General features: G+C 39.9%; 2 protein-coding genes across 7 annotated transcripts in view; both read right to left on the reverse strand.

Moving 5' to 3' along the window:
• LOC133427009 (protein MTSS 1-like) overlaps window positions 1–11,254 on the reverse strand; it is a 49,338-nt gene extending 38,084 nt beyond the window's left edge. For all 6 annotated transcript variants that reach the window (XM_061716434.1, XM_061716429.1, XM_061716432.1 and 3 more), the window contains exons 1-3: window positions 10,735–11,254; window positions 7,780–7,841; window positions 259–332 (exon numbers count right to left, since the gene is read on the reverse strand). In XM_061716434.1, the coding sequence (XP_061572418.1) occupies window positions 259–332; window positions 7,780–7,841; window positions 10,735–10,806 (208 nt within the window). In that variant the 5' untranslated portion in view covers window positions 10,807–11,254. The remainder of the gene's footprint in view (window positions 1–258; window positions 333–7,779; window positions 7,842–10,734) is intronic.
• Window positions 11,255–15,860: 4,606 nt separating this feature from the next.
• On the reverse strand, window positions 15,861–25,471 carry mal2 (mal, T cell differentiation protein 2). The gene is made up of 4 exons (XM_061718280.1): window positions 25,202–25,471; window positions 22,456–22,626; window positions 17,405–17,605; window positions 15,861–17,069 (listed from the first exon to the last, which is right to left on the reverse strand). The coding sequence occupies exons 1-4, from the start codon at window positions 25,316–25,318 to the stop codon at window positions 16,998–17,000; spliced, it is 561 nt and encodes a 186-aa protein (XP_061574264.1). The 5' UTR covers window positions 25,319–25,471; the 3' UTR covers window positions 15,861–16,997.
• Between the last annotated feature and the right edge of the window lie 910 nt (window positions 25,472–26,381).

The raw sequence follows: 26,381 nt of genomic DNA on the forward strand, positions 1-26,381 counted from the left end.
GTGGGGGTGGGCAAATGAAAGCAGAGAAAGGGGGTTAGAGGTCGAAGACAAAGCCAACAAAAGAGCTTCAAACAGCATGCTGATGGATTTACTGCTCCAACTATATAGCCTACAACCCACATAACTTCTTAGCACAGTGGGGTGAAATACTGAACTTCTACAGGACAGATGCCAAAGACAAACAGTGACATGACCCTCAAATCCTGGGTAAACTATTTTAACTCTTACAGCACCATTACTCGGGGTGACTATTCCTACCTTTTGAGTTGGTCGCCAGGTCAGCCACCTTCTGAAAAGCATCCAGGAAGGCTGCGACAGCAATCACCGTTGCCCTAGGACAAAAGAGGACGACAGAGGTTTGTTATGAAGAGTCCGAGTAAGATAAGAGGAAAAAAAAATAGAAAATCACATCTACAGATTTTAATCAAACTAGTTTTTGTTTATTGTAAGAGAAAAAAAAGAGAAAAAAAAAAGATGTAAATTCCAGGACAACAATGATGACAAATGCTGGATCTCAAAATACCAAGAATTGTGTTGAAATTTACTCTCACACAAATTGTAATTGCTGATCACTTGTAGTGTTTATGTACAGGGGTTGGAAGTCAAAGACCAAATGATCAAAAAACTTATCACACCTCTACAATAGGATTATGCCCCATTGTATGAGGAATGTCAGTGTAATTGCATTTTAGAGTTGTCCTTACTAACAGAACAAGAAAACGATCAGCATGCGTTGTTATGATGTCCAATGAAAAGGGGGCTAAAGCAAAGACCCAACTCTCACCCACTTTCCCATCATCTTTTTACAATTTTTTACAGATGTATTGTACTAAGTAAAACAAAGTAAAACCAAGAACAGCCGGTTTCCCGACTGACTGCCTATCTGCTGTCCTGATGGGGCAGTTAATATACTAGTTGGAAACAGGCAGCTTACTGGCAGGCCAGATGATTGGTTAAGTTGCAAACACTGGCCTGCTTCAGAAACAACAGAGCTCTCATGATTAAGATCACAGGTATGACGATAAAAGAAGCTTGGAGTGAGCCTGTGCACTTACGTGATATCTGATCTCTCCAACAGGCAGACAAGACTATTTTTCAGTTATACTTTTTTTCCCCAAAGCATGTCTACCCACAAAAGATTGTTTGTTCTTAACCTGAGCATGCTAATTTGTTGTCACTTCTCAAAGGAATTCCCATCAACAGTTCAGATACCTCTCTCAGCTGGTCAGACCCAAAGCCGAGTAAAGGATAAGAGAGCATCAAGGGTGATTTACACATAAAACTCAAGTGTTACAGTTGTGCTCGATGCAGAAAACAGACCCTTTCGTCCGTCTCCTGTGTAGTTTACGCATGTCATTTGTTCTGTTTTTTAGGGCCCTTGCGGATCCGTTGCTTAGCACAGCAAGCGGAGTAATACAATCGGAAACTGCAGGGGGCAGTGTCGAGCAGGATAGGTAACGTGACTAGTAAAAAAAACAAACCAGAGAAGAAGAAAAGGAACAGGAAGAAGAAGTAGAAAACGGAAGACAACCGTAGACATGGTGGGAGAGGCTGTGTGAGTGTGTCCACAACTAGAGCATCTACGAAATCATGTGGCCTGGACACAGGGACAAGCAGCTATTGAATAATAGTTAGGAGGAGATTGCTGGCAATTTGGGAGCGAGTCCAAAGATGGCGAAAGATAAATGGAAGTGTGTCCATTCAGGGATGAGGGAGTGATGCTCCCATACCTTCTCTTTTGTACAGTAATACTTTCCTAATTTGCTAATTTGCAGTAGAGTTAAAAACAAATGCTGTGTATTAAGTTTTGTTTCATATATTTGTATTTATTTGCCTAATATAGTTCATGTTTGCTCTGCACTTTTAATAAAAACATTTATAGAAAACCTCATCCACATTTTCATTACTTCTTAAACTAGAAGTATAATATCAGACACAAGAGGAATTCACAAAAACACTTCCTTATAAAAAATGATCCCATATGGACTAATACAGCCAAACTTTCTGGGAAAGTCAACTCAAAGGACAAAAGGTTCTGTCCTGGGGCCTCATTTAAAATGGACTGCGTAGGAGTCATACTAAAAGTGCACGTACGCTCAAAAGCCGAAAATGCCGGGCGCAAAAAAAAATCCGGATCTATAAAACCGCGTGCACGCAGACTTCCACGTAAGGTTCTCTTTATAAATCACAGTCCAGCTGGAAGGCTGCGCACGTGAATCGGCTGGTATCCCCGCCCTCTACACGCCCACTTTCTACCGAAAATGGAATCATTTTGCATATGAATGAGCCTGCTGAGCATGCGCAGTGGCTTCCTGCAACCTGTTTGGCTTCAGAATGAATGAATGAACGTGTCGAGCCACCGTGTCACTGAATTTCACTGAGATCTGAGATCTAGATGTTGTTGATGAGGAGGAGGACAGGAAAACCACATTATTTTGTTGTCACAGTAAAAGTAGAAAAATAAATAGTATAAAATAAAGTGAGTGAGTGGCAGCACGCCGTTGCTGCGCGGAACGCCGTGAGTTCTCCGGTGCAACAGGGGGACACACGTCCCCGTCTTTTCAAAATCATGTTTATTTTCCCCTTACTTTTTACAGTTTAAAAACTAACGGTAGGCTCAGCCTTAAATTGCAAATTATCAAGACACTGTACGAAAGCGATACGAGAACGGCCCCGCAGCCCCGCTTCAGCCCCCCCCCCCCCCCCCCCCCCCCCCTCCTCCTCCTCTCCCGTCTCCCCTCAGAGCGGCTCAGGGCGGGTTTATGGTTCTGCGTCACCAACGCAGAGCCTACGGCGTAGGTGCGCGTCGCCGCGTACCCTACGCCGTAGGCTCTGCGTCGTTTTAACGCGGGGCCATCATTTTGTCACCATACACCTGCACGTAAAGGTTTCACGCGCCCGTAAAACTCATATATATGAAAACAAATCTGAGTCCCTTTAGGGAAGAAATGAGGGGCTCCGTGGGGCTCCCTAAACGCAGCCCCTCATTTGTTCTGTCCTAAAGCGGTGAAGGAGGTTCCCGGCGTGTCACCGCGGCTGCAGCAGCACCAGAGTCCTGACTGACAGCTTCACACACAGAGGAACACGATCAGCGCTATATTATTTTATTTTATTATTTTATTATTTTAAGTCTGATATATTTTGTGATATGAGATGACATTATTAAGAGTATGACATGAATCTGGCTTCATTTCACCACCTCAATCCCTGCGTCGCCAGTTCCCCGTGTCTTAAGTAAATTCTTACGGGAGGGTCCTAGTTGCCGTAAAGATAAGCAGATTTTTCGGTTAGTTTTTTCTTTTTAGATCCGAGGATTTGCGTAGAAGGCGGCTTCCGCAACTTTCAGGCGCTTTTTCTGCGCAAGCAAGCTTTATAGATGAGGCCCCTGTCCTTTTGTGTTTCTGAATTTAATTTTATTACACCAAATTATTAAACAACAAACAAACAAGAAAAAAACGTATCGGTTTGGGAAATAATCAGTCAGTGCAGATATTTATGGTGCACTGAGCCATTTTGTTTAGCCATTTGTGGTGATCTCAGTCCAATTTGCATCTGAACTCAGTACTGCTCACAAGTGGATGAACGTAAGACGTAAGACAACGCTTGAAACGGACGTGCCTATGTACATGTGTAAGGGAGCAGAAATGGGCGTTTTGGATTGAAAATCAAAAATGACTGGGGTGATTTTGAAAAGGATTAAATGTGTATTAAACAGACACTTTACATTTTACTTTTAAATGTATCAAATGGACAAAGCTTGTGTTGTGTTGAAAGCACATACCTAATGCTTCTGCATCTGAATCTTATCGGACCCTTTTAAGATTGAAAGTGTTTCAGGTTATCAGGACAGTCTGATAGAATCAGGTAATACGACTCAATCAAAAAGGTTATTTATAAGACTTTTTTTTCACATGGGTTGGGACAATAATCCTCTTTATTACTCAAAAAAACTAATGCAGTATAAGTTAACAAGTGCTGTGTTGTCACAGAGCTGACCATGAGACCTATGGGTGTGTCTTGCAAATGGAAAAAGAAACATACGCACAGGCACACACAGATTCCTTTCTATTTAAAGCTGTGTGTGGGCACCATAACAACTTCCAACTGATATCTGCCTCAGCTAATTTATTACATAGACTCCTTGGTATATAGGTCATATTTTACAGGCATTTCATTCAAGGTAAATCTGTAATATAAACCAGGTTGACATGAATAATGGCTTGAAGCCTGCTTTTAGTATCACTGATTACTTACTAGTTGTTCTGTGCTTTTAAAAGACGGATGCCAAACGAGGTCATCCATTCACCACACACTCATCTTAAAGCTTTACATTCCAACTCATTTAACTGTCCAAGGCAAAAAAATATATAATTTCCTCTCTGCTATTTGGCCAAATCTCCCAAACACTTTTTTAGATGTCCTATAAAGGGGTTCAAGTCTGTGTAGTTCTCCAACGGTGACATGAGTGCTACACTACCACCGGTCTTAATATTTGCACACACCCCTGCTCCGAAAGCAAGACAAATGACTTTAACATCAATTCCACAAGGCCTTGGCTAAGCCAATCCAAACTCACCATAGGGAATGCCATAGAGCGGTAGAATGCTCTTTACGACAATGATACATTCAGTCCTGCTGCCCTCATCTATTTATGGTTCAGCAGAAACTGGAATGCAAGAGGAGTAAATGCGAATCATAGAAAGAGCTTGTGTTAAGTGAATTTGCGTTAGCCCTGAGTATGCTTTAAGAGATTTTAATGGTGTTTAAGTGCCCTTTGTTCTGTAATGCACAAATCAATCTCCTGTCAATGTGTTTTAATGCACTACAAACCCTCCAGTATGAGCTCAAATACATCAGATGGATCTTGAAGCTTTGAGGTGGTGCATTTCCACACAAATTAACTTTCAACCAGAAACAGAGGAGGCTGGCAAGCCCAGCTTTGATACAGCTGCATCAACCATAGACAAATTACTGACAAATGTAAAGAGGACTGATTACAAATCAGTTAGTTTGTATTCCTCGATGCTTTCGTTCTTCAAAGCTCCGTTCGATATGCAAGCATGTGTGCGATTGATCCTTAAAACCACAAAGGGGGGGAAAGAAAAAAGACCCACAATTTTTAAACGATTAAAAAAAAATGACAGACCTGCCCAACACTGTAATTAGTTGACGTCCTGGTTGCTTTGTAAGAGGGGAGCAGGGGGGCTAAATTACAGAGTATACTGCATTTAGATGTTATTATACAGACATGTGCCACTACCACTACTGGCTGGTAACATATACAGACCAAAAAGGTTAGGTGGGACTGCTTGTGTTTTACATCATCTAAGTGTGTGTGTGTGTGTGTGTGTGTGTGTGTGTGTGTGTGTGTGTGTGTGTGTGTCCTTTTCTGTGTAGTCCAGATTACAGAGGTCTGTAGGTTGGGACATGAGGAGTTGTGCTACAGTCATTTTGGTATTTGTAGTGGCTAAAGACAGGCTTTAAGACAATTTTTTTCTTTTTTTTTTTAAAGATACCATATATTAATTAGTACTCTGGCAAAAAGGGCATCTTTATAAGCAGCAATGTCCCACAATTTCAGCTTGGTGCGGTGTAGAGGACTTGTTTACTGTGTAAAGAACTCTAAAAATACCAAAATGTTGCCTTCTTTACATGAATGACATTCAAATAATTCTGAGAGCATCAGTTAAAGGATTCTATTGGGACCAGAAATAAATAAAGGTGAATAACAAAGATCATACAGTATGATAAAGCTAGTTTTCATGCAGGACCACCAGCCCACTTTTGGGTCCATCACACATGCACTTCATTGTGGATTATTTTCTTTAAAGATGCATATCCCCAACAACAAATACTACAGAAGGGTTTTTCTTTGTCTTTTTCTTACATAATTTTACAAATGGATGATGAGCTTTTTTGTGTTATATATATATCACAAATATTGGCCATAGACACAATATTTCCATAGGTTAGCAGGAAAGAGTATGAACCTCCGATTCTTATTGCCAGCATGAACACTTGCTTTTCCTAAATGCTGTTTTACACAAGAGAGCATTCAATGATTTTCCTGACGTATTATTAAGTAGTTAGCAGGGTATTATCTGCAAGACCTGTGGAAGGAGTGCTTAAGACATTTGATTACTTATAAGCAACACCTCTGAAGCATGAATGGAACCTTTTAAGGCTATAGCACATTTGTGATAACAGCGCCACTATGGTAGCCTGCGGGAAGCTTATTTTCATAATAGGTATCACCGCCATCAAGCTACCCACGACCTTATAGGCAAGGATTAAAAGAAAAAAAATAATTCTGTCATGATGAGCGTGGAGTAAAGCACTACAAAGTGACCAGGGGGTAATTTTGGACACAGTCCTGGATTTGTCCATTTAACGCTTTCCTGGGATCCAGACTAAACATTCAACTCCCAAACACTCTCATTTGCAACATGGTGACAAATACTCCCCAGAAATTTAGCATGCCGGGGTCACATATTTAACCCCTGAATGCTGGAAATACTGGAATAACATATCACCAATGATCAGTCTTAATACTGAAAACTGAAAGAATTGGACACAGAGTGCCCCCTGATAAGTATTGTTATATCATCAAACCTTTGTACGACTGTCAGTAATGGTCCACACGAGCATGTGTGGATACTTAATGACTATGGAAATGCCTTTCACTGTTAATCAAAGGATAACTCAGACCATGGGATGTCTGTATTTCCAGTGGTTGTTGGACAATAGGCTTTTCTTTCAGCTGTCATAGGTTATTTGTCTTTTGACACGTGGCCACTTAAAACCAACTAGAGAGGGGACTTGGATTCACATTTATTGTTAGCATAAGACTTGGGATTATTTTGGAACAAACTGTGTAAATTTACATTATTTAAAAAAGAAACAAAATCAGGCTAAAAGCAAAAACTAGTGAGCACACTGAATAATCTCAGTAAAGTAAAGACTGGGCTTTTGTGTAAATGTTGTTCCTAACACAAAGCTGTGCAGCCTCTTAAAATTTGATCATTCTTATGAGGAAGGCAATGATATCAAAAGTAAAAGCCCAGTTTAGATTCGAAATCGTGATAACATTTTAATTTTTACTTTAAAGAGTCCCAACATGAGGGTACCAGAGATGTTATGTATAATCAAAGTACCGGTAGTACAAAACAAACCTGGTAGGTTTTTACCAATATTCATTAGTGCTGCCTATAGCCTTTAAATTTTAGTTAAAATGTAGTTAAAATGTTGACCTAAGTTCTTGAAAATAAACAAATCTAAATTGGTATGCATATCCATCAACAAATGTTAATAATGAGTGATCATATGATAACACAAATGGTGGCATCAATTTTCCAGTCATGAACCATTAAAATCTCACTGCAGAAGAACATACAACACTTCAAAGACACATTTAATACATTTGAGGAAAAAAATAGTTTCTTATTAGCCCACACACATCTGTTTCAGCAGCTGATATGTTTTGTCATCCCAGTGAAATGGAAGCTTTAGTGAATGTCTAACGTGTTCACTTTATCTAAATATTCATTAATACATTAAACCCATCACCATCTGATTTTGTGACATTTTCAGATGTATTTGGCATTTACATACTCTCACCTACTCTCAAACCACAGCATAAATACAGTTTGTTTAGAAATAGAAAGTAAAAGCAAAGTAAAAAAAATGAGAATGAGAATCTCCCCACCCTTTAGCTTTGGGTTCTATAGTAGAGTTAATGCTTGTCAACAATAAAAGTGTCGTATGTATACATGTTCTCACCTGAGCTGCGACTGCAGCTTCCCTGCCTTGTTGGTAAAGTCCTCCCAAATAGGGTAGCTGCTCTGTGGGAGAAAAAGATAAACAATCTCAGATTTCACCAGTCCCACAGTTACATAACAGCTCGATGTATGATGCCTCACCGTACCTGCAATGCTGAACTGAATGAAACCCTGTTTGAATGTTGCATTAATACAGCCTTTATCTCACATTACCAAGCATACTTTTCCACCTTGTTTCCATTACATTTTTAAGGTTTTTTCTGCATTCAAACTATCAGATGGCAATTTGTTTGAGGTTTGCATGCATCTTAACAAGAGTATCCAAACAGTTTTCCTCAACATCACTGGATTTTGCTTCATATTTTCTATTACACCATATTCAATTGAAAAATGGACATTACCGTCATGTTCTGCATGTTAGGTTGCAAAATGGGTCATGCGCCTCCTTTGGAAAGATTCCAACACAATGAGAGCACTAATACTATGCTATAATGAGCCTGGGTCACAGTGGGACACTAACATTTTCCTAATTCAGGTCCTAGCCTGAAAATAGTTAAAAAGCTCTCTCTCAAAGCCATCGCAGAGAGCAAGTGACATAATGCATGTAAAGGAGGGAGCTTGCTGGCTTTTAAGAACGAGAAAAATGGTGCACATTTTTGTCACTGATGTGGAACTACTGTCAGGAGTCTAAGGAATGTCATGTTTTTCTGTCATACATAACACCAAACAACCAACTCAACTCAATCAACCTACAATGCCTCTTTCTCTCCGCTTTCTTTAAATTAAGCCCACTCTGGATTACATCACTATTGTTCCAACCAGTCTCTACCTACTCGCTCGTCCTTGACTCTTTTCACGTACATCTCCCTTTCTTTCTCTGAAGAGTGTAATGACTGATGAGCTTTACATGCGTTTCTTCGACAATGTCTACCTCATTTAGCTGACAAATTAGGCCTACAGTTCAAACCACAATCTATCATCATACTTAACAGCTGGCACAATGTCCAAGGGTTTGAATGCCGAACTTTTAACTCCAAACATACCTCCAGTCATTTGGCACTAGTGGTCTTCTAGGTTTAATTTCCTGACCCTCCAGAAATATTTTCCTCAACAGCGAGGGTGCAAGTTCGGGTCTTTTTTTTTACAGTCTTTGCTAAATGACTACACCTCCAGTAACTTGTTCTCATAAACATATGTTTGAACTGATGATCTTGGAATCTGCATTTGTTTGAAAATGTTTCCAAGAGACATTCCTGGCTTGAGCAACTCTACAACCCCTCTTTTATAGATCTGCAATGAGCTCCTTGGACTTTCCCATTGCACTGTGTGCTAGTCGGACCGAGGATTGCTGCCAAACAAACCTTTTCCTTGTTGACACAGAGACATAGCAGCTGCAGTCAATCATGATCACAAGTGGGAACTTATAAGGCTTTGGCAAGTTAAGCAATGTCCTTACATCAGCTAATGAATCACGTATCTCAGTGTATTGATATTTTTAATGCATATATAAATTTGACCCTATGCGGATTTTCTTTTTCAAACTACATAAAGATTTGAGCAGCATTGACATGTTTATTTTTAATGTAAGCTATATGCTGCACTGTCCTTTTGCTTAAGAAAACAGCTCCAAGAAATCACTAAAAGCTCATTGTTCCTATCAAGTCCTTAAACAATGTCTGACCCATAAAATGCATCAACAGGCATATAAATATTTTGGATAAAGGCATATTTCCACTAATGCCACCTATGAGTAACAGCAATAGACAGGGGAACTATACACCGAAGTGGGGAATGGCACATTGAGAGGTGCTGAATACCTCAGTAGTATTCATAACAAACTTTTTGACTCCAGTAGACCCACTGGCTGACCATTTGACCTGCACATGTCAAAGTCTTCATGCTTTGTGGATAATTTTCTGCCCTGACAGCTACGTTCCCGACATTCCTTCAGGCGACTTCAACAGCTGTGCTATCTACTAATTGTCTCATTACCCCGAGCTCTGTCAGAAATAACATGAAAATAAGATGCCCTCGTTTTGCAAGATTGCCCTAGTTGGATTTTGAATAGCCCCTGCTGCATCAACTTTAAACTGGAACGATACTTTTCAAGGGTTACAGAAATGAAAAAAAAAAACAAGGTGTATTTAGATATAAAACATTTGGTGATGCTGCTTTTAGCCACTATGCTCCAAAACAGAACAGCCTGCTGGATCTGAGGAGCTGGAAATGTGGACATTTTCAAACGTAGACTAAAAACTCATCTCTTTGGTCTGGCTTTTATGTAGCATCAAATATTATAGTTTTATTCTGTTTAACATTTTTTAGAGGTATTTGTTTTATTTATTTATCTATTTCTTGTCATGTTTTTATTATTATTATATTTTATTGTTGTGGACTGATTATTCTTTAGCCTTAATTCTTGAACTTTTATCATTATTTCATTTTAATTAACTATATTGTATGTCAGTGTGCATTGGTCTCCCAGTTTTTATTTTTATTATGCTTATTTTTCAGTCAAAATGTTAAGCACTTTGTATTTCATGTACCTGGATGAAAGGTGCTATACAAATAAAATTTGATTGATTGATTGATTAAGAATATAGCTACGTACCAATAATGTCAACCCAATTTGATATAAATCGATAGTAGCTATTAGTTATAATATAATAAACACACACATTATATATATATATATATATATATATATATATATATATATATATATATATATATATATATATATATATATATATATATATATATATATATATATATGTAAATGAAAGAGAGAGAGAGAATTAGTCAGCTATACGGTATCAATCGACATTTATCAATACAATAATAAGGTTGGAGCTCATTAACTGTGTTTTTCCTACTGCAATGTGTGTGATGCTCCAACTCCTCCGTGCATGTGGTGTGTTTTGGCCAACTTGAGGTCCTAGTTTCCCAGGCTTACCTTCATGTCTCCGATGAGCGTCTGGAACAGTCCTCCCAGCGCGCTGCACTCCCTGTCGATAACAGCCTCCATTTTCAGGACCGACTCCAGCGGTCAGCCCCGATTCAAGAGTCGCTTCAGTCCGCCACCTCCGCAAACTCTCAGAGAAACAAAAGATACGGGGACCCCCCCAAAAAAACTACAAAAAACAACACCGCCTAACTGCTCTGAAACTAACCAATAACTTTTTTTTAAATTCTAATCCCAGTCAGACACGTAAACCAGGCTCAGTCCTGCTCCACCGTAAAGCGCTCCAAATCAAGTGAAGCTGCTGGGACGAGAAGAGACATTTAAATCCCCCTCTTCCCTCCTCGCCGCCCCGCTCAGATCCATGACTGGGACCGGGTTTACAATATTTTATCAGTCCGAAAGGAAAATAAGTAGTACTCCAAGATGTGGGTGTAGTAATAATGTCCCGTAATAACTCCGTAAGGCAGGTAAACAAGGACAGCCGCGGTCCTCCTCCACCTTCTTCTCCACACAGAGAAAACGATGGAACTGCAAACAGCGTCAAGCTCACAAGACTCAGGAATAAAGAATAAAGACCATCAGGTTTCCGGTTACGGATAACCATCAAAGAAACCGTTCTTAAAGGTGTTGTTTTTTTTAATTCCCAAAGTTAAATCACATATAGAAATTAAATAATTTTTTAGCAAACTATGTAAAAATAAAATTTATACTCCACTCATATTTTGAAGCAAATTTTTAAAAGTAAAGCCCGGTGTTTATGTTTTATTATGAAAGAGCCTTTAGAAACTTCCGGTTTTTGGGTCGTACAGGTGAGGTCTGCAGCGAGGAACTGCCTTAAAGAGAGACAAGACCCCTGTATCTGTTCACCAGCAAAGCAATGCTAAAAATAAACCGAGTTAATTTATACTAAAACAACTTTAAACGCTATACAAATGTTAAATATTTATATATTATATTAGTTAGTATAGTTACAAAAAACTGTCCCAAGTCTACAATCAATGTTTTTTCATGCCCATGATTCAAAAATGGTGAGGGTGACATGTAATATTGCAAAATTGCTTTCTTTCTACTTTTCAAAAAGAGACTGGATTAATCTACACAAATCAAGCAACAATGTTCAGTACTTGTAGCACAGAAACTATTGATACAGGGCGACACCTAGTGTCTGAACTACAGATGATAACATAAAAATATATATATATTTTTTTACTTTTTCGGCGCCATTGTTGACAGTCTATGGTTCAGTCGTTTAAGGAAGACCTGAAAACAACGCATGTTTGCAAGCTATTTATTTTGCATGGACTTCCATTCATTTTGTACAGCCTGGCTCAACCCCTAATCTGAACAATCAAGTCTCAGTTCACAATTCAGCTCTAACTCCAAATCCAGATGTTACCCCTGCTTAATTAGGAACAGGTTTGGACGCCACAAGATTAGACTGAGAGCATGTATACAGACAGACAGTGTAAATATACTGTGTAAATGTGCATAAATATAAATTTAGCACAAAAAGCAAGGGGATTTGTGTTTGGTAGATTATTTCTTTGTTGTAACAATGCTTCTTGGTAATAAATCTTATACAGTTGGAAAGCCTGTTTGTTTCCTTTTTAAATTGTGCCACATTTGTAAGGCACGGGCGTGCATTTGTGGGATGAGCTGCAGAGCTAAGTACGTGGGTTGTACCTGAACATGTAGAGGAACATTATGTTCAGTGATGATTCCAGATTCCGCATACGGCAGTTGGATCATAGGGTCAAAGTGTGGAAAACACTATGCTGAATACTGCACTGACAGAGTAACATCTTTTGGTGGAGGCGGTTGGATGGTGTGGGGCAGCAAATCCCTCCCTGGAAAAACAAGGCTCGTCATCATTGGAGGCCATCTCAATGCAGAGAGATATCAAGATTCTGCAACCAGTGGCGATACCATATCTCCACAGTCTGGGACCAAACTCTATCCTCCAAGATGACGTTTGTCCCCACAGAGATTTATCAGAGATGACCTCCAGAGTTTGGGAGCGGAGAGGATGACATGGCCTGCCAGCAGTCCTGACCTCAACCCTATGGAACACTTGTGGGATCAGCTTGGGTTGCTGTTCATGCCAGAGTGACCAGCACAACCAGTTGGGCTGACTTGCCACTGATGCTGTTGAAGAACGATGCCATCCCACTGCAGTCTGACCAGGCTGGTGAGGTGCATGAGGAGGAGGTGCCAGGCTGTTGTAGCTGTGCATCGTTCTTCCACACACTACTGAGCAGGGGCGCCACTAGGCCCTTTTTGGGGGGGCTTGAGCCCCCCCAAAAGAAGTCTCAGCCCCCCTCAAAAAATAGAGACAATTCTTTTTTTTTTTTTTTTTTTCCCCCTCTGGTGGTCACTGGTGGATTACACTCAATGCGCTGTGTGTGAGTTCCCCCCTCTATGTTCTTAGGGTGTGCTGACAAACATTTAGGGGGGTTCAGCCCACCAGCCCACCCGAAAAGTTTCTAGAACCGCTACTGCCAGGCGCTCCCTCCTCCAACTATGTGCCTGCCAGACAGGTGACTATAGGCAAGGCTACCATGACACACCCAGCCAGCCAGCCAGCCAGCCATCATGCTAGCTCGCAGTAAAGCGGGTCTAAATGGATGCAATGTCTTTTAAGAAACAATATGGGCATAAGTGAAGAACATATTTTCAAACGGGTGTCTTGTTTTCTGAATGAAATTAAGCCCTTCAGAATCGCAAGTGGCTGCTTTACACAGCCTGTCTGATGTGATGATGACGATATGCTATAACTTGGCACGCTTTTCTTTCTTTCTTTCTTTCTTTCTTTCTTTCTTTCTTTCTTTCTTTCTTTCTTTCTTTCTTTCTTTCTTTCTTTCTTTCTTTCTTTCTTTCTTTCTTTCTTTCTTTCTTTCTTTCTTTCTTTCTTTCTTTCTTTCTTTCTTTCTTTCTTTCTTTCTTTCTTTCTTTCTTTCTATTTTGAAGCCTACCAACTTCTGACCAGTCAGATTTGTAGAAAATGTGTATGATTGATTGCTATATAAGCTGATTCACACACAAGAGTTTGAGTGAATCCAAAAAGAGACAATTTGCATGAATGTGTGATGAAATGGCCTTAAGTAGCCTAACTAAATAATACAATGTGATTTTCAAATGTTCGTTTCCAAGACAATTAAGTCTTAAAGTACATTTTCTCAGATTTATTGGTGTCTTTCTAGTCACACAATTGAATAGTCAGTGTTTCCAATACACTGATCTATTTGTGGTAGTAGGTACACCCTAAATAGATTTTGACCCCCACAAATACTGCCACATATTAATTTCAACTAGTTGACTGCAAACTCCTGCTTTAGCTTACAGTATATTATTATTCCAGCCAATAAATTAGGAAGTTCCATTTGATTTGATTTAATTTTACTTTTGTTTTGCCTACAAAGCAAAATGTTACTTTACTTGAGTCTCCCCTGAAGTGATTTTGGTATTATTTATGCAAGCAAAATTCTACCATAACCTGTATGCAGAATATATATAAGGAAACAATTGATGTGTATAGGTCTTCATAGATCTAGTCTCTTCATTTTGACCTCAAAGTGCACCAGATTGATCCATTTTTACTTAAAATCTACAAATTTTTCTTCCGGGGGGGCATGACCCCAGACCCCCCTAGGGGTTCTGTGGTCCATGAACTTTGGGGAGGCTGAGCCCCCCCAAAGCTCTGATGCTAAAATCGCCCCTGCTACTGAGGCTCCTGTTTGTTAAATAGATCAATTGTGAAATTGCCAGTATGTGTTGTTTCTTCAAACTTCTATCATCCAATCAGCCAAATACCAGACAAGAGTCAATGGCAAAATCAGTTGTTTGGCAGTGGCAGAGAAGATTTGGCAAATTTTTCATGAGCACAACCCACATACTCAACTCTGGTGCTCATCCCACAAACGCAAGTTCCGTATAAATGTGGCACCATTTAAAAGGGGAGAATTGTATATATGTGTGTGTGTGTGTGTGTGTGTGTGTGTGTGTGTGTGTACCCTTTTTTTTTTAATTAAATGGACTATTTGTGAGTTTATGCCACCATACAGTAGGTGATAAAGACCATAAAGGTTTGGATGGACCTGCTGGTTTAAAAGGGAATCCAGGTAAGAACATTTCAGGCCTTTTATTTCACTCTATATTGTGTGGCGTTAAATATACTTCTGCTTTATTTACATGGTTAAATAAAGCACATTTGAATAAATCACTATGATAAAGAAAACCAACATGTTTGTGGGGAAAGGTAATCTAGACATTCTTGGAAGGACTTTCTACTGCAGCAACACACTAAAAGAAAATCATTTCTATATATAAGATTCATTGCAAAGAAGCACCGGCTCCTCTCAATGTTGAGGAGCTGTGATTGCTCCCAGTCTCCACCAAGCCTCTCACCCTCTCTAAGGTAGAGCCCAGCCAACCTGCAGAGGAAACTCATTTCAACAACATTTATCCGCAATATATTATTCTTATGATCAAGTCACAGTTCATTAACATAAGTGAGGGTAGGAACATAGATTGAACGATAAAGTCTTGCCTTTCAGCTTAGGTCCCTCTTCACCACAACAAATCAACAGAGACTCTGCACTACCCCAGATTTAGCACCAGTCTGGTTGTCAGTCTCCCGTTAGTCTTTTCTCACTCATGAACAAAACCCTGAGATTCTTAAACGCCTCCACTTGAGAGGGGACAACTCAGAGAGGACATTGCACCCTTTTCTGACAGCCATAGTCTTAGATGTGAAGGTGCTGATCCCTAACCCAGTTGCTTCACAGCTGTGAACTGTTCCAAGGAAAGCTGAAGCTCCTGGCTTGATGAACTCAGCAGGCCCATAACAAGCAGAGATGGAATCCTTTTGCCACCAAACGAATGCCTAGATATTCTGTTCATAAGTTATTAATAGAATAGGTGAGAAGGGCAGCCTCTGCAGGATTTGTCAATGTTTCAAAGACGTCAACCAAGAGAGCCCCACGCTATCCAGAGCCTCAAGCAGATCCCATCGTCCCCCAGACCCCTGCCGCTGATGCTGCTAATGATGCACAAAGAGGATTTTTTAAAAACTTTTATTTCTCTTTTTCTAAAATATAGTTAAAATGTCAAAAATAGTAAGTGTCAAAAATAATCAACATTTTTAATTTCAAACCATTATAAATAATATATCTACTGCAAACCAATAAGTGAGCTGAATAAATCATGTCCTAAGACTCTTGAAGATTAAAGCATTTAAATAATGCATCAACACAGTTAAATATAAACACCTTTATAAACACTAAAAACAGACTATTAGCAGTAGACATAACTAACTAATCCATCCGTAGATTAAAAAAATGAAATAAAGTACCTTTAAAAAAAGAATGATGGCAAGATTATATGATTAGTTTACAATAACTCATCTGTGACAGATTTATTTACCCCAGAACTTGTATATATTGTAGTTATCGGTACATCACTAAAGACAAACAGCATCCAGCAGGGTTTAACAACAATACTTGGTAATGCATGGCAAATATTGACTTAAAGTGTTTAACAGTTACAGTGCTATTAATAACAAATGAATACCCGATAAACAGTCTTTACAGGAAGAAATCCAAATATCAGATTGGCCTCCAGTCATGTTAAACCTGTAAGGAGTACACAGCTCCTTGACAGAGAACATTTCTCAGCTTACTTTTTTGTCTTTGAAATGAATTTTGCCATCAAGTTGTCTGTTCTGTGCTATGTGTGGACACATTTTCAATGCTACTGATAACAGTGCTTTTTTTTTTCTTTTGCAGTGACATGAATTATGAAGTGGGGCAATAATTGTTTGATTTCACAAGTGAAAATAATTTCTAAGGCACTTTTTACCCCCAATCAAAAATTTAAATCAAGGCCCTTACAGTCAAGAAATGCTGTATAATATACAGTACAAGATCCACTCTCCATTCTTATTTAATTTACCAAATAAGTTTGTGTGTTAAGCGATAAAAAGATAGGAAAAATTAAACTAACTTGAAACTGATCCTTTCAGTGCGTCAGAGGGAAAATTTATGTGGGCTGAAATCTTGTCATCTACACTATTCCAATGCCTTGTTGATGTAGTGATTGGCTGGGGGATCCAACCAGGATAATAATGCAACTGACTGCAGGGGCAACTAGCAACTGAGTGCAGGGCATCATCCACCTCAATGAATGAAGTGGATGATGGTTGAAGATACGTTTAATTTATGAAATAGTTACAAAATAAGTTTCTGTGGTTTTTCTTGTTACTTCCTCCACCTCTTGAATCCCATCGCCAGACTGCAGCCATAGAAAAGCGTCACCACACATGCAAATATCTGGGAAAGAAAGGAAACAAGTTAACTAGCAATAACTTATATACAATTTAAAAAAAAAAAAGACCAACTATTGTCTGACTTAACCTGCTAAAAATGAACAGTTAGCTGTGCTCAAATATTTTACTATGATAGTATTGTATTCAGCATAAAACAGAACAATAAACAAATGTAAAAAATGGCATTGTAATATTACCGTACATTATAAAGTATTTTGAGTAACTCTTCTACTTGAGCTGAAGTAGCCTTACTATATTTGGTCTATGGGACTCTAAACTGTTTAATTGCAATACAAAGACAATGCATGTGTTGCATGCAAACATATTCTGAGGACTCACCGTGGCCACCACATTAATACTGTACTGCCTGTAATTCATGACAGCGAATATATTGCCCCGAGGGTAGGTTATACACAGGATAGATTCAGTGCTGTTGGAATGTATATTAACATGGGCTCCTCCATTCGCTGCTGTAGTTGCTGCCTCGAGGACAAAAGCAGCGAAGTAGAACAGCAAAGCTAAGAAATGGTAAACCACATCCTGAAAAAAAGGGAGAAATGTATTAGAAATAAATTAAAATTTGACTTTTTGCTTCAAAACAATAACAACAAAGAACGGCAAGTCCTTCCAAAATGGTTTCAGCTGAGATGTTACATCAATTTCTCCTTTTATATTAAAAATACATCTTTGTAGCTCTCAGTAGATTAAAAGACTGCTGTGTGATTGTGGCTTGCAGTGTAAAGTGCTTTGAGTGTTTAACAAGTCTAGAAGAGTTCTGTATAAATACAGTCCATACAACAACGTTGGAGCTTTCTTCTGGAGTGCAAATCAGCATTACAACACAATACCAAGAACTATGGCAAGAATAAAAAGACAATTCTGTAGAATCTAGATGTGTTGTGTTGCATTCTGTTTCCACATTTTACTGTAACAGAAATACAATTGGAAACAAGAAAAAAAAAAATCAAGAAGCTTGTTTTTATAGAGTAACCTCACCTATCAGCAGTTGTTTAGTTTTGAAATTATAATCATGCATGCATGCAACGTATGTCTGCACCATGTTCTGCATATTTATTTGATGCAGGTTTTGTCAGAGGCCCTTTCTGACAAAAGTCTTCATTTTTTCCCCGGGTTTGAGAACACTGAGGCCGCGTTCAGACTGCAGGCAAATCTGATTCATATCTGATTCCTTCTCATATCCGATTTTCAGGGCTGACTGTCCACACTGTTTTTAGCAAGTGTCCATATCGGATCTGGCTCTGTTCAGACTGGGCCACATCATTGACTGATCTGATGGGTTGCCGTAGCAACGACGTCGGAGCGGAGGCGTCACCCAGCGCGTGTATTGTGTGAAGTCATGTAATTGCGACATCAAAAACAATAACAATATGGAGCCAGCTCACATGCTGTTCCATACCTGTAAAGCTGGGCATACACTGTGCAATATTTTAAATCGTTTGACACTGCCCCATCTCACTCTAATCCTCCCGTCGGACCTCTGTTACTGGAACTCGAGGCTGGTTTTGGGGCAGGGGTGGGGGCTGTGTCCACCCAAACGTGCGTCCGGCCCACCCGATCAAAGGTAATGGGGATCCTTTATTTTTTTATAATTTTATTTTTTTATATATATAAAAAAATATATATATATATATCTGTACCGTTCCTGATTGGGTCGGCACTGCGCATCATTTTTAGACATAACAATGAACGCATACGGCAAAAGTTGTGTCTCGGCGGAGGGACAACGTCGTCCCAGCAAAATGAGAAACAGAGAAAGGTGTTCAGAACAAAACCACCAGCAAACTAACAAACCAACCAACAAAGCTCAAAGTTAACAAAACGAACCAGCAATGAACAACTGGCAGCCTCACCTCCTGATGAGCTGACGGGCTGCAGGTTCAGGCTCTCAGCGCGACTGATAGGAAGATATGAAGGCTGATTTATGGTTCCACGTTACACCAACACAGACCTACGGCGTAGGGTACGCGGCGACCGTACGTGGAAATGCGGTCTTTTTTTCTGCTATTAAAACATTTTGTAATGTGAATTTGCAACACTTAAACTACAAATAATAGTTTTTGACGTGACATCAGAGATTGTACATGCTCTCTGTGAAAGGATGAGTAGCTCCACAACTGGAAATGGGCGGGTGGTTTGGAGCGTCTGGGACAGTCATATCCGATCTGAGTGTTTGGAGCTGTTCAGACTGAGACGCATCTGCCCAAATGCGATATGGATCGGATATGAAACTACCTCCCGGAGGTGGTTTCGATCTGGTTTGCAAAAATCGGATCTCATGCGGTTTGGGACTGTTCAGACTTCAAAAGAGTCATCCAGTTTCAATCTGGATGGGCTAAAAATCGGATATTTGCCTGCAGTCTGAACGCGGCCTCATGTGACCCCGTGTGCATAATTATTGTGTACATCTATATATAAGTCTATACTGTGTACCACTTTTGCTTCGCCTAATTTTATTTTGAAATTACCAAAACATTCCCTCAATTCTGTTGACGACTGAACCTTGTCAAGAAAAAGCACCAGAAATGTAACAACCAGGACAATTATTATACAAAGGTAGAATTCACAACACAAGTGAGTGGAAAAGGGAAGATGCAAAAATTAACAGAAAGAAGTGAAACAAAAGCAAAGAGAGAGATTAAAGAAAGAAAAAGGGAAGGAGTTAGAGGGGTGTGCGTTGCACTGTGAGGAGGTTTAACGTGAGTTTGTGTTGCCTCCTCTGAAACTGCAGGGACTACAGGCAAGGCTTTGTTGTATTTTCGTGTGAGCTCATCATCCATGTCACTCATTGTTCGGCTGAAAACAAACAACCCCACATGCCTGGTGAGTCCAGGGAGCAGGGCCTGGAGCCTGAAGAGAGGCTCGCTCTGTCTGAAGGTCCAGACAGACGCCGCTCTACTACAATGACATTACTTAAGAACACAGCCCAGTTTCTTTCTTTAAATCTTTCATCACAAAACAAACAAAAAATGTTAAACACTGTTCATCTTATGTGTGTCCTCTACGCTTTTAGACTTTTTAACTAGCTATTAGTTAACAGTAACCTACGTGTGTTTAGGTGTGACTAATGTCATGTGTCACCTTACCTACAAAAAGGGAGTGTGTGTAAGGATGTTGGACAAAAACATGGCACCTCTGTGGGAAACATGGCCTTTTTTAAATCTGCCACTTATCCAAATCATCCATTGAAAAATCCAACGCCAGTTGTTAGTTTATGTTATGTTATTTTTTTACAATTAGGTTCTGTGGTACCAACAGACTGGCCAAATAATAGCAATCATGGTATTATATATAGACACAGCATAGTAAGCCTAATTAACTTACAGTTTTACCAACAAATATGATCTCTGTCTCAACAGCTGCTGTGATCAAATACAGTTATGTTAAAGTTAAGTATCAGGGTTTTTTCTTTTAATTACCTGATTGAATTTACCTGCTGTTTCAGATCAAACATCATGAGATTGCCAATGTCATGAAAATGTCATCAGTTTCTCCTTTTGAAATGAATATAGTATGTATATTAAGAGCCAATTTGTAGCTTAAACGGATTGACGCCTGCTTTGTAATCAAAGCAGGAGCTCAATAAGGACTATACATGAGTAATATACCAGTGTAGCTCAACAATTCATCTTGAGTCAAGACCAACATTTTCTTCTGTTGTTTTTTTCTTCTTTATAATTAATGGCTAGGACTCTACGCCCTGGTGGCCAATATTGAAAAAAAAAAACCCACCACAAATACAGAAGCTCTACTTGATTTATTGTGTTCAAATAAAACATTGCTGCTTTTAGATTATTTGAAGGGTTGGACAATGTTGATGTTTCATAACTTTTTCTACGGCTTTTGCACTTTTATTTCAAATAATCAATGTAAAAAACTGGCACGGTTTGTTTCAGTTCTGGTTTTATTTTGAAACCCGTCTTTGTGTTTCAGTTCTGTCTTGACTTCCCTGGTTTCCATCTGCCCCAATTGTCCGCACCTGTGTCTCTCAACCCTTCTGTGTATATCTGGTCTTGGATTTCCCTTGCTCCCGGCTGGTCTGTACCGTTTCATCCCTCCATGTTTCCTGTTAGGTTTTTCACTCTGCTCTCGTGTTTTTGGTCAATCCTGCTCAGCAGCGCTTTTGGGTTGCTTTTTGATATTAAATAACCTTTTTTTTGGAACTCTGCTCCATGGTCTCTCCTGTGTTTGGGTCCTCATATACCAAATCATGACAGAACGGAAACAATAAAGACACAGGTTTCAAAATAAAACCGGAACCGAAACAAACCGTGACAACAATAACAACCCCCTCTGGGGCCTGTACTACGAAGCAAGTTCAACATACCCAGGATATCTTTTCCTTATCCACTAACCCGGACAATTGCAATCACGCTAAGCGGTCACACGACGGTGGTTATCAACTCGGTATATCAACCCAGGTTTCTCCAATCTGGATATGAGCGCGTGCACATAAAAGGGGCAGTGTTTTCAGCGCATGACCAATCGCAAGCATGGAGAAGTCCGCTGTCAGAGCCGCTTATTTCAGTAGCAAAGAGCAAAGGATAAATTACACTGTGATTTAACTTAATATTTAGACTTAAAATTAAAAGTTCATGTCGTGTTCAAATTAAACGAGGTCTGACATTTCATCCTCTCTCAAATGACCCATACCTTGTTTCTACAGTATATTTACAGTTTGTACATAAAGGTTTATTTGCAAAAGTAGTTTTCTTAGAAAGACGGAGTGAGGGTATCTACAGCAAAGACAAACGTACTCGCATACCTCTCTGTCAGGAGAAAAGAAATGATAAAGTGTTGATACTTGGGTATGAATTGCTTAGTTTCTTGACTAATTCAATTTTTGTTGAAAGTCAGCCCCCCCTTTTTTTTTTTCCTCTCACGATCCGCGCACCGAGCTCCACTGGATTCTCTTCGAAAGGGCATGCCATTTTCCAAGAGAGCTGATTGGTCAGTGGGCGGTGATTTTATACCCGGCGATCTGTATCTGGAACATAACCTGCTCCGGAGCAGGTTAGCTGTTCAGCATAAGTTACCATGGCGATGTACCCCGGTAAGAAGTGAACCACCGTCGTAGTCCTGAAAACCCAGGGTTAAACCTGAAGTTACCTCGCTAACCCCAAATCCCGCTTCGTAGTACAGGCCACTGATGTCTGAATCCCTATCAGCTACCCAGATGTATATATCAGATATATCATTGGATTGGAAAAAAAAAAAAAGTGGGTCAGGTCATCTGCACCTGGTGAAGCCTTGACAGAGAGACTGATGGACAAACATCCAGAATTTTGGATAGCAAGCTGTTTCAGTTGATAGATGGCTGGAAGAAAGAAAGAGGCCAAAGCCTTAAACCTAGCTATTTATCTAAAGCTTACCAAGAAGTTCCAGTCTGTGTTTATGCGGTCAGCCAAGCCAGTGATGAGGAGAGCGAGGTAGGTAGAAGAGAGGACGAAGGTGGTGACAGACACAAACATTACCCAGCCCTGCAACAGAGGTACAGGCAGATCGGAGGAAGCCACCAGGATCCATACTAGACTGCCAAATATCTGTGGATACAAATAAACATGGTTACTGTATCTAATCTCCATCTGATGTACTGACAATTTAAAGAGAAAAGCCTGAGGGTGAAAATGTAATCCATCTGAATAAAAAAAAGAGAGAATAAAATGACTCAAGGAGCCACATTATGCAACTTACTTACTCTTCTTGTTAAACTGTTTCCAGTGTTAAGTACTGTCTTACAGCCACTGATGTGCAATATTTGACTATGATTCACTGGAAAAATCCACTGGGGATCTGAACAACCATTCCAATGTTGGCGATAACTGCAGTTCATTTATGGTATGTTAAAATTCAAATACCCAATCTTCAAAACTAACGAAAACACCCATAAATATTTCACTTTGATCCATTTAGTGAGTCATTATGTCTAAACACAATGGACACATTTGCAAACACACTTATTGCTTCACCTTCCGATACATGTGGGACACGTTCAGATTCCTGTGCTGATACCAGGGATCGGTTTTGTTTGTTCCCTCCCAAACGTATCAGGGACATGTGTGAAATATTCTGGTTTACGGCATTGATAAATATTTGTTTATGACTGTTCTGCCAGTGTGTTGTTGATGCAGTGACTGTGCTCTCTCCAGTTTGGACCAAAGTCGCTGAAGGGAAACACAAAGGAGGATCTTATCTTAAATGTATTTCTTGACCTATTTGTTACTAAATGCATATATTTAAGATCATTCTATTAATAGATGGCATAAGACCAGATACACAAGAGCTATAGAAATGGTTAAATACAGATACTGTATAAAACTACTGGCGATGCTAAATTAAAAAACTTTCGAGAGGGTTGTTTATGAGAGGCAAAGGCCTCCCCAACAAATTGGAAATGGATTCAACATTAGGTAGGCTTACATTTTTGATAACAGCCAAGAACCCGCATTTGAATAGCTGTTTCCACCTGAGAGCCAGTTAATAAAGGCCTTGATCTACAAATAGACTTCTAGATGAATAGTAAAATCATCAGAAGATTAGAGGTCATATATAGATGCAGTGCAGGGATCACCTTGCAGGCTCGTGGCACTAACCAGAACTTATCTGTGATATGTTATTATTGCACTCATATTAATTGTGAAAGGATGTATTAGTCCGCGTTATAACTCACTGATAATGTTTCATTAATAGAAGAAAGAATAGGTCAGAGATGACGACACCTGCAAGACACATTTGCCTGAATTTTGGCTGGCAAGCACAGCTAAAGCCTTATAGTCCATGGGCCAGAGCCCAAAATTTCACTTGTCAGTACCACTCAAGGTGACAAAACTTGCTTATGATTTTTGAAAATATCTATGTCTGTAGATTATATATTTATTTTTATATTTATTGGTTAACCTTCTTAACACTATCTTAAGTACACACAGAACTTGATAGCCTAACTATAATCAGATCTTGACATATTCCCATTAATAACGATGTTTACAATATTGTTATGTGTATAATGTTGTTTATAAAACTAAGCTGGTTCCTTATCTCATTACGGTGTCCTTTATGTCGTGTATTTGCATGATAAAGACCAGTTTGTGACATTAGTGGCTGTTATAGTTTCATAGGAGCCTAATGATGCTCTTCTAGTTTAAGGCTCACAATGACCTGTAACAATGATATAGTATATGGGGTATATTATACATTTCTTGAATCCTTATGGTCCTGTGAGTATTCCAGTTTTTGTATTTTGTGTCTCTGTTGTCCTAGATGACACAGGGCTAAAAAGATAGTATATCATTTAGGCAAAAATTGTGTAAAAATGTGTGTTGTTTATAGTTTAAAGAGCTGCAGTGACCTCTATGTTGGTCAGAAAGATTCACATGTTAGCTTGAATGAATGCTTAAAAGGTCCCCTTTAAAATGATACCAAAGACAATATTGTGAAACATTGACAGATATCCTGTACATGAGTCTAAACCAGGATATGCACCAGCATCTAAAATGTAATTTTCTGAAGGGGGTGGGTAACTTCATGACTGATAACTATGATACAGCTGCCACTCAGGAAGGTTATCATACCAAAATATCATCTACAGCAGGGGTAGGCAAGTCCTAGAGAGCCGCAGTCCTGTATGTTTTAGATGTTTCTCTGCTTCATCACACCCTGATACAAAGGTCTGTGTCATTAACAGACTTGGATGACAAGCTGATGATGACGGTTAATTAGAATCAGGTGTGGTGACGCAAGGAGACATCTAAAACATGCAGGACTGCGGCTCTCTAGGACCAGGGTTGCCTACCCCTGATCTACAGACATTAGATATTTTCAAAAATTAGAAGCAAGTTAGTTTGGTCACCTTGAGTGGTACTGATATCTGGGCTGGCCCATGGACTAGTAAAGGCTCTCACACTGACGGCTAGTGTTGCTGTGGTGACAACCCAGACACTAAACAACCCGCAGCCTTCATCAAAGAGGAAAAACGTGTTGGTCAAGAACTACAAAAATCCAAATGAAGTTAATCATTAACTTTATCAATGATAAATAACAACCCTGCATGCACCAAGATAAGTGGCATACGATAAGTTCGAGTGTAATGTTAATGCCTCCCGTTAATGAAATGGTACCTACTATCTCTGCACAGATCAGCGCTCCAGAGTAAGTCCGCAACACCTGCAGCCCCAAAGGTAAGGACAGAGTCGGCGCGGGGAACGAGGTGGCGGCGGGGTTGGCGGCTGGCTCCGACATCTCTCACTTCTCTCCTTCTCCCCCACTTCTCTGGCGCTCGCTTTTTCTGGTCTCTCTCTCTGAAATGACCCGCTGAACAAAGGACCGGGGCAGAGGGAGAGATTCCTCCGGAGTCATGTGTCCCCGAACAGGTCGGACAGGTGCTGCGGCCACTCCCTGCAAACACATGCTGCATTCACGGCGCTGCGGAAGGGCCAGCATCCAACCGTCCGTTCAGGTGAATTCATGTCAAAAACACGAGTATCAGTTTAAAAAAAAATAGGTATTAGTATACATTCATTAAAAATACATTAAGAGTTATAATATACATACATCAAGATCACTTTGCATATGCAGAGTGCATAGCCTGTAATTTAAAGGGGACCTATTATGGCATCTAATACCTATTTTAAACAGGCCTTGAATGTCTTAAAAACAAGCTTTTGATTGTTTTTGCTAAATAAATTAGAAATTCAGCCTCTAAACCATGTCTTTATCATCCCAGTCTCTAACCTCCTTATCTATGCGGGATTCTGAGTAGGCGGGGAGTATGATAATGAGGCACTGTGCTGATTGGCTGCCTGATTGACGTGATACACCGCTACGAAAAAATGTCGGAAGCTCCGGCTGGCGCAGTTACACCGTGTCCTAACTACATGCGATGCGAGCGAGCGTCGGCGACAAAATCAATTCCATTGCTTTATTTTCTATTGGACTGTCCTAACTGGCTGCGAGCGACGCAGCACTGCGCCGTTTTGAGCTGAACATTTGTCGGACGCCCTGCTTCTATTTTCTTCCTGTCGCGTTGAAAGCCGGTTGAAAGCGCTGTAGGAAACAGTCATGGATGAGGAACGGCTGATCCAGTTAGTTGAAATGAGACGTTATCTCTATGATACCTCCTCATTTTACTACAAAAACCTCAATAAAGTGGCAGCTGCTGGAGGGAGATGGACAGAGAGCGTCCCATGTCACGCAGTGCGACGCGATAGTCGGACACTCGCATGCAGTTAGGACCCGGTGTTTAGTTGTGGGCGTGGTTTGAATTTTGGTTACTGTGGCAGAGTGGAGGAGCTCCAGCCACTCA

The sequence above is a fragment of the Cololabis saira genome, chromosome 3, assembly GCF_033807715.1.
Source record: "Cololabis saira isolate AMF1-May2022 chromosome 3, fColSai1.1, whole genome shotgun sequence".
NCBI lineage: Eukaryota > Metazoa > Chordata > Actinopteri > Beloniformes > Belonidae > Cololabis > Cololabis saira.